The 13,651-nt window shown below is 41.1% G+C and overlaps 2 protein-coding genes across 2 annotated transcripts; one reads left to right on the forward strand and one right to left on the reverse strand.

Moving 5' to 3' along the window:
- Positions 1-2,803: 2,803 nt before the first annotated feature.
- LOC143851006 (gibberellin 3-beta-dioxygenase 1-like) lies at positions 2,804-4,116 on the reverse strand. Its single transcript, XM_077360325.1, has 2 exons — positions 3,603-4,116; positions 2,804-3,519 (listed from the first exon to the last, which is right to left on the reverse strand). Exons 1-2 carry the CDS (start codon positions 4,073-4,075, stop codon positions 2,892-2,894), a joined length of 1,101 nt encoding a protein of 366 aa, XP_077216440.1. The 5' UTR covers positions 4,076-4,116; the 3' UTR covers positions 2,804-2,891.
- An 8,252-nt stretch (positions 4,117-12,368) lies between these two features.
- LOC143865418 (uncharacterized) lies at positions 12,369-12,950 on the forward strand. The gene has a single exon (XM_077375806.1). It carries the CDS (start codon positions 12,369-12,371, stop codon positions 12,948-12,950), a length of 582 nt encoding a protein of 193 aa, XP_077231921.1.
- Positions 12,951-13,651: the final 701 nt, after the last annotated feature.

A 13,651-nucleotide genomic window follows, 5' to 3' on the forward strand; every position in this document is an offset into this window, starting at 1 on the left:
CATTGCTCATCGGCTGCTGTAGACAAAAGTACGCCCAATGTCTACGACTGCAGCTCTAGCGCATAGCTTGGAAATAGATTCAACAGTACCGTCAGGGTGAAGACATCCCAGTCGGGTACGCATCGAATCTATCCCGTGGAGCCAAGAAGGAAAAACAATGAAATAAATAACAAATATGATAATGCATGATGTGCAGTGTGTGAATCCCTCGTTTTAATTACGCACCTGTCTGGTGCCCCTGGATTCTAAAGATAGAGTTCCCATTTAAAATGATTTAATCCCAAATTTCTCCAAAGTTAGTAAAAATGGCATTTTTATAGAGTTAGGCAATGTTTCAAAAACTCCCCAGCAGAGTCGCCAGCCTGTGGACCCCGATCCGTGATAGCCTGCGAGGGAACGGGTCCCTAACACCATCTGGATCATCCACGTGTGAAGGAGAGCTCTACCAAGGAACTCTAAAAAACGGATGCCACCCTCATAGCATAGCACGAGTGGCGATATAAAAGAAAGAGATATGTCTCGATCCGGAACCGAGGTTCGAAACCGAGACATACCTGAAATAAACTCAGAGTCGCCATCCATGGATATGCCATGGAACCCTAAAATCAAATCCTCTGTACAATGGATAACCAGAAATATATATGGGTTCGTGCCTGGTTACGAATGGGGAAGGTCTGAGAGCACCCCCGATTCGTCCGAGTGCAAGCACTTGGTCTCTTATGCCATTTATTATTAACTCCAAAGAAGTTTGGGTAAAAATCATCTGAAATGGGAACAATCCTCAGGAAATGCATGCTTAGGTAGATGATTCTTGAGGATTGTTCCCATTTCAGATGATTTTTACCCAAACTTCTTTGGAGTTAATAATAAATGGCATAAGAGACCAAGTGCTTGCACTCGGACGAATCGGGGGTGCTCTCAGACCTTCCCCATTCGTAACCAGGCACGAACCCATATATATTTCTGGTTATCCATTGTACAGAGGATTTGATTTTAGGGTTCCATGGCATATCCATGGATGGCGACTCTGAGTTTATTTCAGGTATGTCTCGGTTTCGAACCTCGGTTCCGGATCGAGACATATCTCTTTCTTTTATATCGCCACTCGTGCTATGCTATGAGGGTGGCATCCGTTTTTTAGAGTTCCTTGGTAGAGCTCTCCTTCACACGTGGATGATCCAGATGGTGTTAGGGACCCGTTCCCTCGCAGGCTATCACGGATCGGGGTCCACACACACTATCCGAATTCGGATTCGGATTCGAATTTGACTGATATTTACTATCTATTACCGAATTCGTATCCGTCGGATATTGTTAAAATTCGGATATTATCCGTATCCGTTTATCCTGTAAATTTGAACATTTTATTGCAGCAGTTTATCTTTCTTCTCCTTCTTACTCCTCGAATAAATTTTCTAAACCCTAAAACCAGACCTCTACCTTCTCTTCACAAAATTAACTCTCAAACTCTAAAATATATGATATATATATTTCTTCTCCTTCTTACTCCTAGAATAAATTTTCCAAACTCTAAAACCAAACTTCTACCTTCTTTTCACAAAATCAACTCTCAAACCCTAAAATATATGAGATCCTCTTCTTCCTGTTAAAACCAAGGCAGAGAGAGAGACACGGTCGGGATGGATGATGGTGTTGGTAGTGGTCTTTGGATTTTTATTTTATTTTTTTTTATATATATATATATGATGGAATGGGTTTGGGCTATTTTGAACAAGGGAAGTGTGAGTGGTGATAGTGGAAGATGAAGAGAAATTGGGATGGAGATGGGGATTGGGTTAAGGTTGGAGATGACTAGCGGTGATGGAGGTGGCTGTGAGAAGGTGGAGAGGGGCGGCGGTAGATTTTGGTGGGGTTGGAAGCACCAAGGAATGCCGAAGATGGTGTCTCAGCCTCCTCCTTTCTCGTCTCTCTTCCTTCTCCTTGCAAACCTTAGAAGTCTCCTCTTTTAATTGTATCTTAGGTTTTTATATAACCCTAAGTTGAAAAATTAATCTGAGCCGTCCATTTACCGTCAATGACTATGGCCTTTTTACTCTAGAATTCTCTAGAAACTATGACATCTTCTTTCAATCACCATCATTCATTTGTCTCTTTCATCCTACAGCCCACATTTGTTGCTTCATAAATAAACCATGACAAATTCCAAGAATACCCTTAAAATGAGAGATTACTTCATTTCCTACTCAAATCACTTTTTTGTTTTTTGTTTTTTTTCTAAAAAGAAAATTCACTTTTCTTTTAGAAACAACCGATAGTGTGTCATTACTAAAAAAAATATTAATGATATTATTAATAATAAATAAAAAGGATTTACTTCTCGGATTCGGATGTTAAACGGATCGGATATACCATTTACCGGATTCGCATCCGCTAAGAGCCGGATATCTCATAAACGGATTCGGATAATATCAGCTTGAAACGGATCTGGATAATATTCGCTTTAAACAGATTTGGATGCGGACGGTATCGAATATCCATTTACAACCCTACCTAAGTGTAGCTAAATGTGGTAAGAATTAATTAACCCAGGAGATTTTCGTCTCTCTATGGTAGATTATTCTTCTCTCTTGTACCGTTAACTTTTTGCTACTAAGTATACACAGGACTAGAACAAAACACTAGCATGTGCTTGTACATTACTTGATATACCTGATCTGCTCGGGCCTTATGTTCTCTTGTAAACTAACCAAAATTCCTCACTCTTTTCCTTCCACTCCCACCCAAGCAATGTAGAGTAGCACATAGGTCCCAAAAGTACCATTTACTAGAAAGAGAGACAAAAGATTCTAAAGCAGTTATTCCTTACTTATTATAAACTGATAGGCTTCAATACATGTTCTTATTACAAACTGCTAATTCTCCGCCCAAGCCTAGTTGGTGAGAGGTTGATCATGGCCTTCGTTTTGATCATCAATGTTAATGCGAATGGCAGCAAGCCCATTGTCGAAATTATTCTCCTTGATTCGGAGGTACTCATTCCATGACACAGCACCATATAACAGAGGGCGTTCAGGGCCCACGAGCTTCGGAAAGGGTGAGATTTCAACATCCTCAGGTGGGCCCCAAAGATAAGCCATGGAGAACCGGGCTCGGGTCTGGTTCACGACCGCCCGGTGAACTGGGCTCTGGAATCGGCCATTTGAGAGTATGTGAAGGAGGTCCCCAACGTTGATGAGGAGAGCACCAGGAAGTGGGGGAACTGGGACCCAGGCCAGATCTTCGGCCCGAAGGAGTTGGAGTCCGGTGGTATTGCTTTGGTGAAGGATGGTGAGCATGCATGAGTCCGTGTGTTGGCCTAGGCCCATGGCCCGGTTTGGGTCCGGACACTTGGGGTAGTAGTTCATTTGAAGAGCAGCTGAGGACCCAGTTTTGGACTCTCCTCCTGTGGGTTCCAACCATTTGACATCTTCCTTGTTAATGTCCAAGTATTTAAGCAACAGACCCATGAGCTTCTCAGCCAGTTTCTCCATCTCCTTGTCGTATTCTTCAATTACATCGCTGAATTCATGCAAAATGAAAATTGGGTCAGAAAGATAGGGTCAATATATATATATTTATATTTGGGTGCATGTAACATTTACCAAAATTGCTTGTAGTCTTGAGGCCAAAGTTGGCGAGCATGCTCCATGGGAGAACCCACAATGGCGAAGCCTTCATACCACAAGAGCTTAGCGAAGAAGCAAAAGATATGCTTGAGGCCATAGCCCTTGAGCCCATCGGGCCCTTGAGCAACCTTTAGCTTCTCTTCTAAAGGGAGCGAGAAAAGGCGTCCACCTTGGTAATCTATAGCCTCCAGAAGGCTGATGGGGACCCCGTGGTTTGTGAGATGGAACATACCCCATTCCTCGCATGCATTTCCAAGGGATTTGAAAACATTAGGGTCGTCTAGATCGATAACGGGCACAGATTTGAAGGTGGATGATTCAGTGGATAGGGAGTCGTTGAGGGTAGGCCAGGTGTGAGAATCAGGGACATATTGGGCCGAGCTCAAATCGATGTGGGAGTTGTAAGGGTCTAAGGGGATGGGTTTCACGGATTCTACGAGTGAAGACATTATGATTTGAGAAGGTATGAGAGCGGCTTCTTGGTTTTGGGCCCTGTGTTGGCTGTGGTTTTATAGTGAGAGAAATGGATTTTCCTCGTTTGTATCCACGGCTATGGGTACATGCAATAATTGTAACGCTTCTGAAAATCTGTCAGAAACGTTATCCAATATTGAAAAGTGGCCTTTCTCTGGTTTAATTTTGATTTATCTATACGACTAGCTTTCCTTATTTAACTTACTTGCCTAATCTACCACTATGATGATCCAACCGTTTACTTCAAGTGAGATCTCACATATTCTAATCGTGTGGTAATAGAATATATAATTTTTCCTTGCTATTTCAAATTCCTTCAACATTGGATACGAGACTCATGGTGTTTAGATGATAGAGTTTCTTCTTGTAGGCTATGGGTTTCAGGCTTTCTCCCGGTGCCCATGGTTTGGAGATTGCAAAGTCTTAGCGACTTTTGCATTCAAATGATGCTCATTATTGGAGTCGTCACAACCAGGGGTCCAACTCGGGTCGGGTTGAGGCCAACCGAACCCGACTTGAGCAACCATTTGCTTAACCCGAACCCGACCTAACCCGAGTTCCAACCCGACGAGGTTCAACCCGAGCCAGACCCAACCTGAGATTTTAAGCTTAAAAAATATAAAAAATTATTAAAAAAAAATGTCGGGTTCACTCGGATCAGGTTGCCCAAGCCCTCAATCTGAACTCAACCCGACCTGAACTCAACCCAACCCGACTTTTTTCGGGTTGAACATGTCGGGTTCGGGTTGAGCCCGCCTGAGTTGCACCCCTATTCACAACGACTATCATCAGTGGAGTTTAGGCAAAAATAGGGTGTCTACATGTACCGCTCTTTAGCAACAAAAAAGCTTATATGGAAGCCCAATGCCAACACCAAAGAGACAACAACATTTTTGCTACCCTCCTCATCGATAGCTTGCGGGGTAGGGGTGCAAGTTTGGCCCTATCAGCCCTAACTCGCCCTGAGCCCGAACAGGGTTAGGGCTGGATTTTCCAACCCAGAGGGCGGGTCAGGGTTCATTTTTTTAGACCCTGACTCAGGTCGGGTCAGTTTCTGGGTTAATGCCTTGGGTACCATGACCCGGCCCGACCCTAAGTTTTTTATTATAGAATTGAACCATCTATGCATGTTTCTTTTGCTAATGTTTTCTATTATCTTGGATTGATGTTTCTTTAGATTATTATTATTAATTGTCTCTGTTGCCCGTCATGTTGTTGAATTCATATTGTCTTATTTTGTTCCCTTTGTCTGTTTATTGATCATTTTGTTCTATATGATAAGTGGTATCTTTATTTTTGGCACTCTTAACAGGTATTTGCACTAGGGTCAATTAGGGCCGGCCTGACCCGGCCCGGCCCAATCAGGGCCAATCAGGGCTGACAATGGGTTGAGGTTTTTCGGCCCTGACTCAGGGTCAGGGCGGGTCAGGTGTGAGATAATGGGATCCAGGGTTGGGCTATGGTTTTGAAAAACCCAACCCAGCCCGACCCTATTGCAGCCCCAAACTCATCCCAAAAAGAAAAAAAAAAGGGACTTGCTGTCAGATTGTCAAGTCGATAATCTCTCATTGAGAATTGAAAACTTCTGGAAAGTTAGAATCAAGCATCTAGTTAGGTCATGGGGCTAAAATTTAACATTTATGTGGCTAAAATTTGTGGTCTCAATATAAAAAATTTAGTTCCCAATTTATGCTCAATTAGACAATTACATGAACAAAGTGGCAGCCAAAAATAAATTTATGGTAAAAATTTAATCTGGAACATGTCACCTCTGTAAATTTGCCTTCACAAATTTTACTGCCTATTTTGCATGGAAAGTAATGGAGCTTATAAAAAACAGGAGGTTGTTTTCCTTTGTCTTTTAATGGAAGTATTACCAATGGTTCGATCATCGTTTTTTTTTTTTTTCACAAAACGGGATCCCGTTTTGCTAGCAGTGCTACAAAATAGTTATGAGGACAATAGAGGAGGATAGAAGGAATTAGCAAAAACAAAAAGATTGCTACTTTCTGACTTAGCCGGGCTTGATGCGAGCCCCACGCTCGGGTTAGGTCTCTCCCTCACTAAGACACCCATTTTCTTGTTCATCCCACCATGTTTGTCCTCTGTTGATGGGTTTTTTGTAGAATTAGCACAGCAGGTAAGAGGTTAAAGAGATGGAGAGCCCTTTCTTTTTGAAAAGACAATGATCAAACAAGAGCATGGGCTGATTTGGTTGCCCCAACGGGTCCGGGTACTCTCTCTCTCTTTCTCTATCATGATTTCTCAAGGAAATTTCAATGACCACACCTTACACGATGGGCGATTGTATTGTTGTTTTCTTTGTCTCTAGTAATGATTGATTAATGCACTATCATGTTTAATTTAAGGGTGGAGTTGGGTGTTTAAGCATTGTGGGTTGCGCTCTTTGTATGAGAATTTTTATTCCCTAAAGTGTACAACCAAGCAATTGGGATCAATTTGTTAGGTACCTAACCAATACGCCAAAAGCTCCAGAGATGATGGAATGCATTAGGGCCCTTTTAACCTGACCCATACTCCGCTGGGTCCCACCTAGTCCCATACATACGCAGGCCTCCACTTAGCACGGTAACATTCCCCCATGCTTACATAACTGGCGTCCTCCCGTAGCCTACTGTGTTGGGGTGCAAGTTTGGAGCTATCAGTCCTAACCCGTCATGAGCCCAAATAGGGTCAGGGCTGGATTTTCTAACCCTGAGGGCGGATCAGGGTTCATTTTTTTTTTACCCTGACTCAGGTCGAGCGGGTTTTGGGTTAATGCCTCGGGTACCCTGACCCGGCCCGATCCTGAGTTTTCTATTATAGAATTGAATCATCTGTGCATGTTTCTTTTGCTAATGTTTTCTATTATCTTGGATTGATGTTTCTTTAGATTATTATTATTAATTGTCTCTATTGCCTGCATGTTGTTGAATTCATATTGTCTTATTTTGTTCCCTTTCTCTCTTTATTGATCATTTTGGTCCATAAGATAAGTGGTTGCTTTATTTTTGGCACTCTTAACAGGTATTTGCACTAGGGTCAATTAGGGCCGGCCCTGCCCAATCAGGGCCAATCAAGGCGGGCCAGGGCCAACACAATACCCTGTAGGGCGGGTAATGGGTTGAGGTTTTCCGGCCCTGACTCAGGGTCAGGGCGGGTCAAGGCCGAGATAATGGGATCCAGGGTTGGGCTAGGGTTTTGAAAAACCCGACCCAACCCGACCCTGTTGCAGCCCTACTACTCTGTTGTGGCTTTCGTTCCGACTTTTTCTACCAGGTAGCCCTTTCCAAGAAGTCCTCTCCATAGGTCGCTCTTTGTGACTTGAACATGTGACGTGCTAGACCCTTTAAACCTGTCTTATACTAGGCTGAGTCCCAACTAGTCCCATACCTAGGCAGGCCTCCACTTAGAACCTATGATTTAACTGACACTTCAAATTTATTGTCGGCACACGCGTCCTGCCATGTCGGACACGACATGCGTGTCCACACATGCCGACACTCCTTTGGACACTTTTAAATATACTGCTATAAGTTTTAGACTTAATGTGGGTGTGTGGATACATTTTTGTGTCGTGTCAAGTGTGGCATTCTGTTTTATTATTGCATATTATGTTTGCCACTTTTATTATAAACTATTTTTTAGCTCTTCTTTAACTAATATTTGATGGTGTATCACATATATACTTTCTATTTTAGTCGTGTCCCCATTTCTAAATTTTGGGGGTTTGCCATGTCCGACACTCCATGCCCGTGTCGACACGTGACGCCCGTGTCCGTGTCCACAAATCATAGCTTAGGACGGTAACACAATTTTATGGAGAATTGGGCCTTTCAAAATCGAAGGGTACTGTTCTTTATTCAAAAAATTTGTATGTACACTTTGAGTTCCTTAATTTGATGGGAACTTGGATTTGGCGATTGCATTTGTGTCTTTTCCTCAAAATCTGCAAATTGGGTATCATTTATAGATGATTATTATTTTTAAAAGAATGGATGTTCCTGTATTGGATATAGTACTCGATCAGAACAAAGTTGAGGCAGTGTAGGGGGAAATATAAATAGTGAAAAGTAACAGTATGATTAATCTACCACCAATCACTACAATAGGTCTGCACATTTGGTATCCGATTGAAGTATCTATGATGTTCTCATTGTTAAAGATTTTTTTGGTACGTAAGCTGGGATAGAACCTGCGACCTCAAGGTTGAGATACAAAGCCTCAACCATTGAGCTAAAGATTTCGTTATTTGTCTTTAAGGGCATGCTAATCTTTTTACATGTTAATGACATGTAATTTATGTAACACCTTATTTTATTATTATTGAATAGCATCATCCTCATGAATTTTTGTGCCACTCTTCTTCCTTCCTCTCTACGTCTTTTACTTCAGCTTCAATCCCTTTACTTGGTATCTTAGCAAGGTTGCTTTCAATGGTAGTTTCACCTCATCCTACTTGAAAAGGTAATCATCACCTTCTACACTCTCCTATTCGAAGCCTTTATGATCTCCGTCATTTTCTAAAACCATAATTGCCTTTCTTCTACATCGGACACCCACGTGCTATATCGTGAAAATGAAAGTGCCTGTATTTGGCACAAAATCCTGTCTTTCACTTTCATGACAGGACCAAGCATATTGAGATTGACTACCACCCTATTTGTGAAAAGGTAGAGAAGGGAGAAGTCTCTTGGTGCTGTGTTACGAGTCAAGAACAAATTATAGATGTCTCCCTTCAATGTTTAAATGTTTTCTGTTCAGACATTTTGGTATCTTTGTAATGGCTCCTTGCAGACCTAGGGCCTTCTTTGGGGGCTTCTTTGTATTGGGATTTGGGGACAGCTTGTCCCCTTTCTTTTGAGTTGAATAAAAATTTTATATTTCAAAAAAAAAACAAAAAACAAATTATAGATGTCTCCACCATAGGACTCACAGCTGACCACTATCAATATTTAGTAGATGAGCTTTACAGGTCTAATGGGCCTAAGGGTGTCAATTTTGGCTCGAGCACGGAAGCTTGGAAGCTCGCTCGTGCTCGGCTCGAATCCTTAACGAGCCGAGCCGAGCCGAGCCTGAGTTAGGCCAGGCTCGGCTCGGCTCGTTAAGAATTTAATATATTTAAATATATATATATTATATATTAATATATACACTAAAAGGGTTGTCTAGGGAGTGAAAGGGGGAGGCAAAATATGTCACTTCTTTTTTGGAACCCCATTTGTTACTTGGACCACCCCCCTAGTGTAAAAAGAGTAGTAAGAAAACACTAGATAGGGCTGTCCAGGGAAGATGAGGGGTGTAAAATTAATATAATTTAAGCTCGATAAGGCTCGCGAGCCTGGCCGAGCTGAGCCGAGCCTGGTTCGAGCCCGAGCCGAGCCCGAGCCGAGCCCGAGCCCACCTTTTGAGCTTAACGAGCCGAGCCGAGCCTGGCCAAGCTCGGCTCGGCTCGGCTCGTTTACACTCCTAAATGGGCCATATCAACTTGAGGTGGAAGTGTTAGAAGTGGTTGATTTAGGTTTGGTCATTTTGACCAATAATTAGTAGACGAGCTTTACAGGTCTAATGGGCCACAGTGCCACACAAACACGTGCGCGCACACACACGCACGCACAGCTTGTCCCCTTTCTTTTCTAGTTGAATAAAAAAATTTATATTTCAAAAAAAAAAGAACAAATTATAGATGTGTCTACGAAAGGACTCACAGCTGACCACTATCAATATTTAGTAGTAGACGAGCTTTATAGGTCTAATGGGCCATATTAGCTTGAGGTGGGAGTGTTAGAAGTGGTTGATTTAGGTTTGGTCATTTGACCAAAAATCACACACATACATGTTATATACATAGAAATTGTAACCTGTGTTTCATTATGATGATTAGAACAGAGTTTTTACTCTCATTCAGGATCTCTCCTCTCCTACTTTATATCTTTATTGATTTATCATATTATATATAGATTTTACATGGTTTTTTCTTTCCATCAATCCTCCCTGTGTTTGTGTGTGTGAGCGAGCGCGCGAGCTTTCCAACTTCTTTGTTAGGCTTTTCATTCAACAAGTCTATAAATTATGGTGTCTCTGCTAAAAGTCGATAATGACAACTATTCCAGTAGCCTTTGTTGGAGACAAAAGAAAATGTGAGAGCCACCCGAATGTCATTATTTCACTTTATTCGATGATTCTGTTAGTACAGGGACTGCCTGTATCTTCCTTTTCGTCCATATAGACATGCAAGACCACATAATTTACAGTGTACCTTTGTTTTCAGAATCCAGACAAAAGCGTGTGTAATCAACCACAATCATATTTTTCTTCTTCGCCTATCATGTCTTCCATAGGTCCCTGGAGTTTCCATCACCTATGGAATTTCCGAAAGGGGGCAATATTCTAAATATCCTGTTATTTCTATTTCCCTGTCACCTATTCTTACCTATTGTACATTTTCATTGCATCTTAAATTCTTATCCCATTATTTAACTTGGCTAATTCCAAGGAAAACATGGAATCGCTTGATTCCCTTATTTAAATCACCCAGTTTCCTTGCTATTCAAAACAGGTAACATGTACTAAAGTATTCAGGATATACGCTGCACCTGTGTTGTATCTAGGTATCATAACCCAATTCACCATTTTGCCACACTGCTAAACCAATTCCTGATCACAACTTCAACAAACATGTACATATTTAATTATGATGTATAGTGTTCCGAGATATGATGTGCTATTTCTTCTTTCTTTCCCTTTCATCCACTTATTTGAATCACAGAGCTGGTTCTTTTGATGGATTCTATGTGCTGACCCCATACTAGCTTCTGATATCCCCTTTGTTGGTTATAGGTTAAGCTGAAAAAATTTGTACTAAGTATTAAAAATTTTCTCATACAATTTTTTATGCTCAGATGAGCTTTTTAGCATGTAGCCAACTTGGATATGTTACCATCTTGCGGTCTGCAGAATCAAACACCTTTCTCCCTGTTCTTTTATGTTTGGCAATTATGATGACATGATTCTGTTTACATTGATTTGACACTAGGGTTTAAATTTTATATAGCTCACCTGGTTCTGCCGTTGTTTCTCTTTCCTATCTCTCATTATAAATGATCTGGAGCCAATGTTAGAGAAACTCGGAAGAATTACTTTCCACTGTTTGTTCTACTGTAAAGATGGAAGAGAAATTTATGGTTCCCAGAGCTGATTCAATCATTTGTAGATTCACATTTGCATGGCTCTTCGTATGATTCTTTAGTTTTGGATGGTCACACTGTTTTTTTATAATGATCTATATCAACCAAGGCAGTGGCCTAGTTCAAGTCATTGAAAACTGTTCTGAAAATGTTACGCTCTTGTGACAGTCAACATCATACAGTCAGCTATCAGAAGCTCTGGATATGAGATCGTTAACCCTGGCGATCAAGGAGCAAGAAGCAAAGCTAAGAACCCCGGAAATTGACCTCGGCATGGATGGTTAGACAACCCATATCAAGACTTACAGAAACCAAGTCCTGAGCTTACAAAAATACAATCATCTGGAATCTATGAAAGACAGAACTCCACCTCCCCCATCTCCCTCACGACAATGAAATACGGAATTTTCGTCATTTTCCTTGGCCATGACACTATACTATGTATCTTTGGTTAATGTTGGAGCTTTTGTATCCAGTTCTTGTTTTATTAAATGGCTCTGTGTAGTTATATGTAGCTTTACTTGCATTTTCTTTTCCTTCTAAACAACATCTATAATCCACTCTCTGATTTGGATGAATGGGGGCTTCCAAGCTCAGTGTTGAGTTCTTTCATGGATTTACTCATCTACTGCATGTTAATAATTGATGCTTAAACAGTATATCATTTAGCATATAAAAACTGCAAATGACTAAAAACCCGTACGGGTGTGGCTCTTTAGCTTAGAGTCATGGGTATGCTCCCCAGTGTCTTAAAATAAAGCGGTGTGAATATCAAAACAACAGGGTGTGGTAAGATAAGTTTCCTGACTAAATTTTTGTGGAGGAAATGTAGGTGCAAAATTATCATGAAACGTTGGATGTATGATACTGTTGGGCATTCTATGTCATAATTGATTACATTTTTTTTTATTTTTTTCTTTGAACGGTTAATTGATTACATTTCGGAAGATCATTTACCTGTTTTTTTGCATATTAACAAGTAGGTTCTTGATTCTTGAACCTTTATACTCTTGCCCATATTAACAAATGGCTTTCATAGTCTTATACATGTAGGTAATGCTTCTCATTCTTGCCCGACTAAATGAGCAGAAACGAATTAGTGAGAATATGCAGAAGCAACTCAATAGAATCTTATCTTCAAGATAGTAAAGATGTTCAGTATTGTTCTAGGGATAAGCCCCTCATTCAGTTTTTCAAGCTGAATACCAATGCGGCCATCGATGGTGATACTGATGGGTTGGGTGGGATTATTCGTGACTCGTCGGGGAAGGAGTTTGCTGCTTTTTCTGTCAAGTTACCTGCTGAAGCAATACATGTGCTGGAAATGAAGGCTATCCTTCTGGGGGCTAGACTTGCAGCGGAGAAGGGTCTCACTTATACTTTGCTTGAATCTGATTCTCTAACTGCTGTGAATGTTATCAGTGAAGTTTGGACCTGTCCCTGGAAAGCCATCCCGGTTCTTGCTGATATTCGGGATGCTCTTTTCTGTCTGAATAATTGGAAGTTATCCCATGTGTGGAGGGAAGCTAACACTGCTGCTGATTTTCTCTCTAAACCCACCTGCTGCATTAAGAGAGTGGATATCCCCGTGGTTGACCTCCCTATAGATTTGCTGGACATCATTGTCGCTGATTCTAATGGGACTATATACCCTCGCTTGTAGCTTTTTTCTTGTCTACTTTGCCTATTTTGGGTGTGGGTTGTAAGTGGGAGCTTGTTCCCTTTTTGTTGGCTTTTGAATCCCCAAGATGTAATCTTTTTTCATATCTATATATCTGGTAGGGGTCCTGCCTAACCCCATCTTATGCACCCAAAACAAAAAAAAAAGAATCTCATCTTCAAAAGGAAAAATAGCAAGGGCTTTGCCAGTCTTGTTTCAGAACAAGATTTTTGAAAATTTTCTTTTTTCATTGTCCACACATCAGGATACATTCTTCAACCATTCTCATTCCGAATTTCGGAGCGGACAGAACAGAATCGCCCAAAGTTGGGATATTGAGATATAGGTGGAGCTGGGGGTGCTACTGAGAATTTTTGAAGAACACAACCTTCATATTCCATTTGGAAATAAGAGTGGCTCCCATTTCCTTTGACCAACGGGTCCTCACACGGTCACACCAACACTAGAAGATGTGAATATCTTGCCAACTGCCAACCTCACTCACAGAAGTTTTTGTTTTTATGGAAAATGGCATGCACTTTCTCGTTTTGATAATGACACTTCACCTTGTTAAACACTGATAATGGGTTTTTTTAACTTTATAGGAATAATAACAGCCTTTAATGGGCTGTCCACCATGGGGATGGAAATCCATAGATAAGCTGCGAAGCCAATTCCAGAGGATTATTCAAAGACAAAATTAT

This window comes from Tasmannia lanceolata, unplaced genomic scaffold (assembly GCF_043159265.1).
Source record: "Tasmannia lanceolata isolate RefF3 unplaced genomic scaffold, GAP_Taslan_0.1 ptg000003l, whole genome shotgun sequence".
In the NCBI taxonomy this organism is placed as follows: Eukaryota; Viridiplantae; Streptophyta; class Magnoliopsida; order Canellales; family Winteraceae; genus Tasmannia; species Tasmannia lanceolata.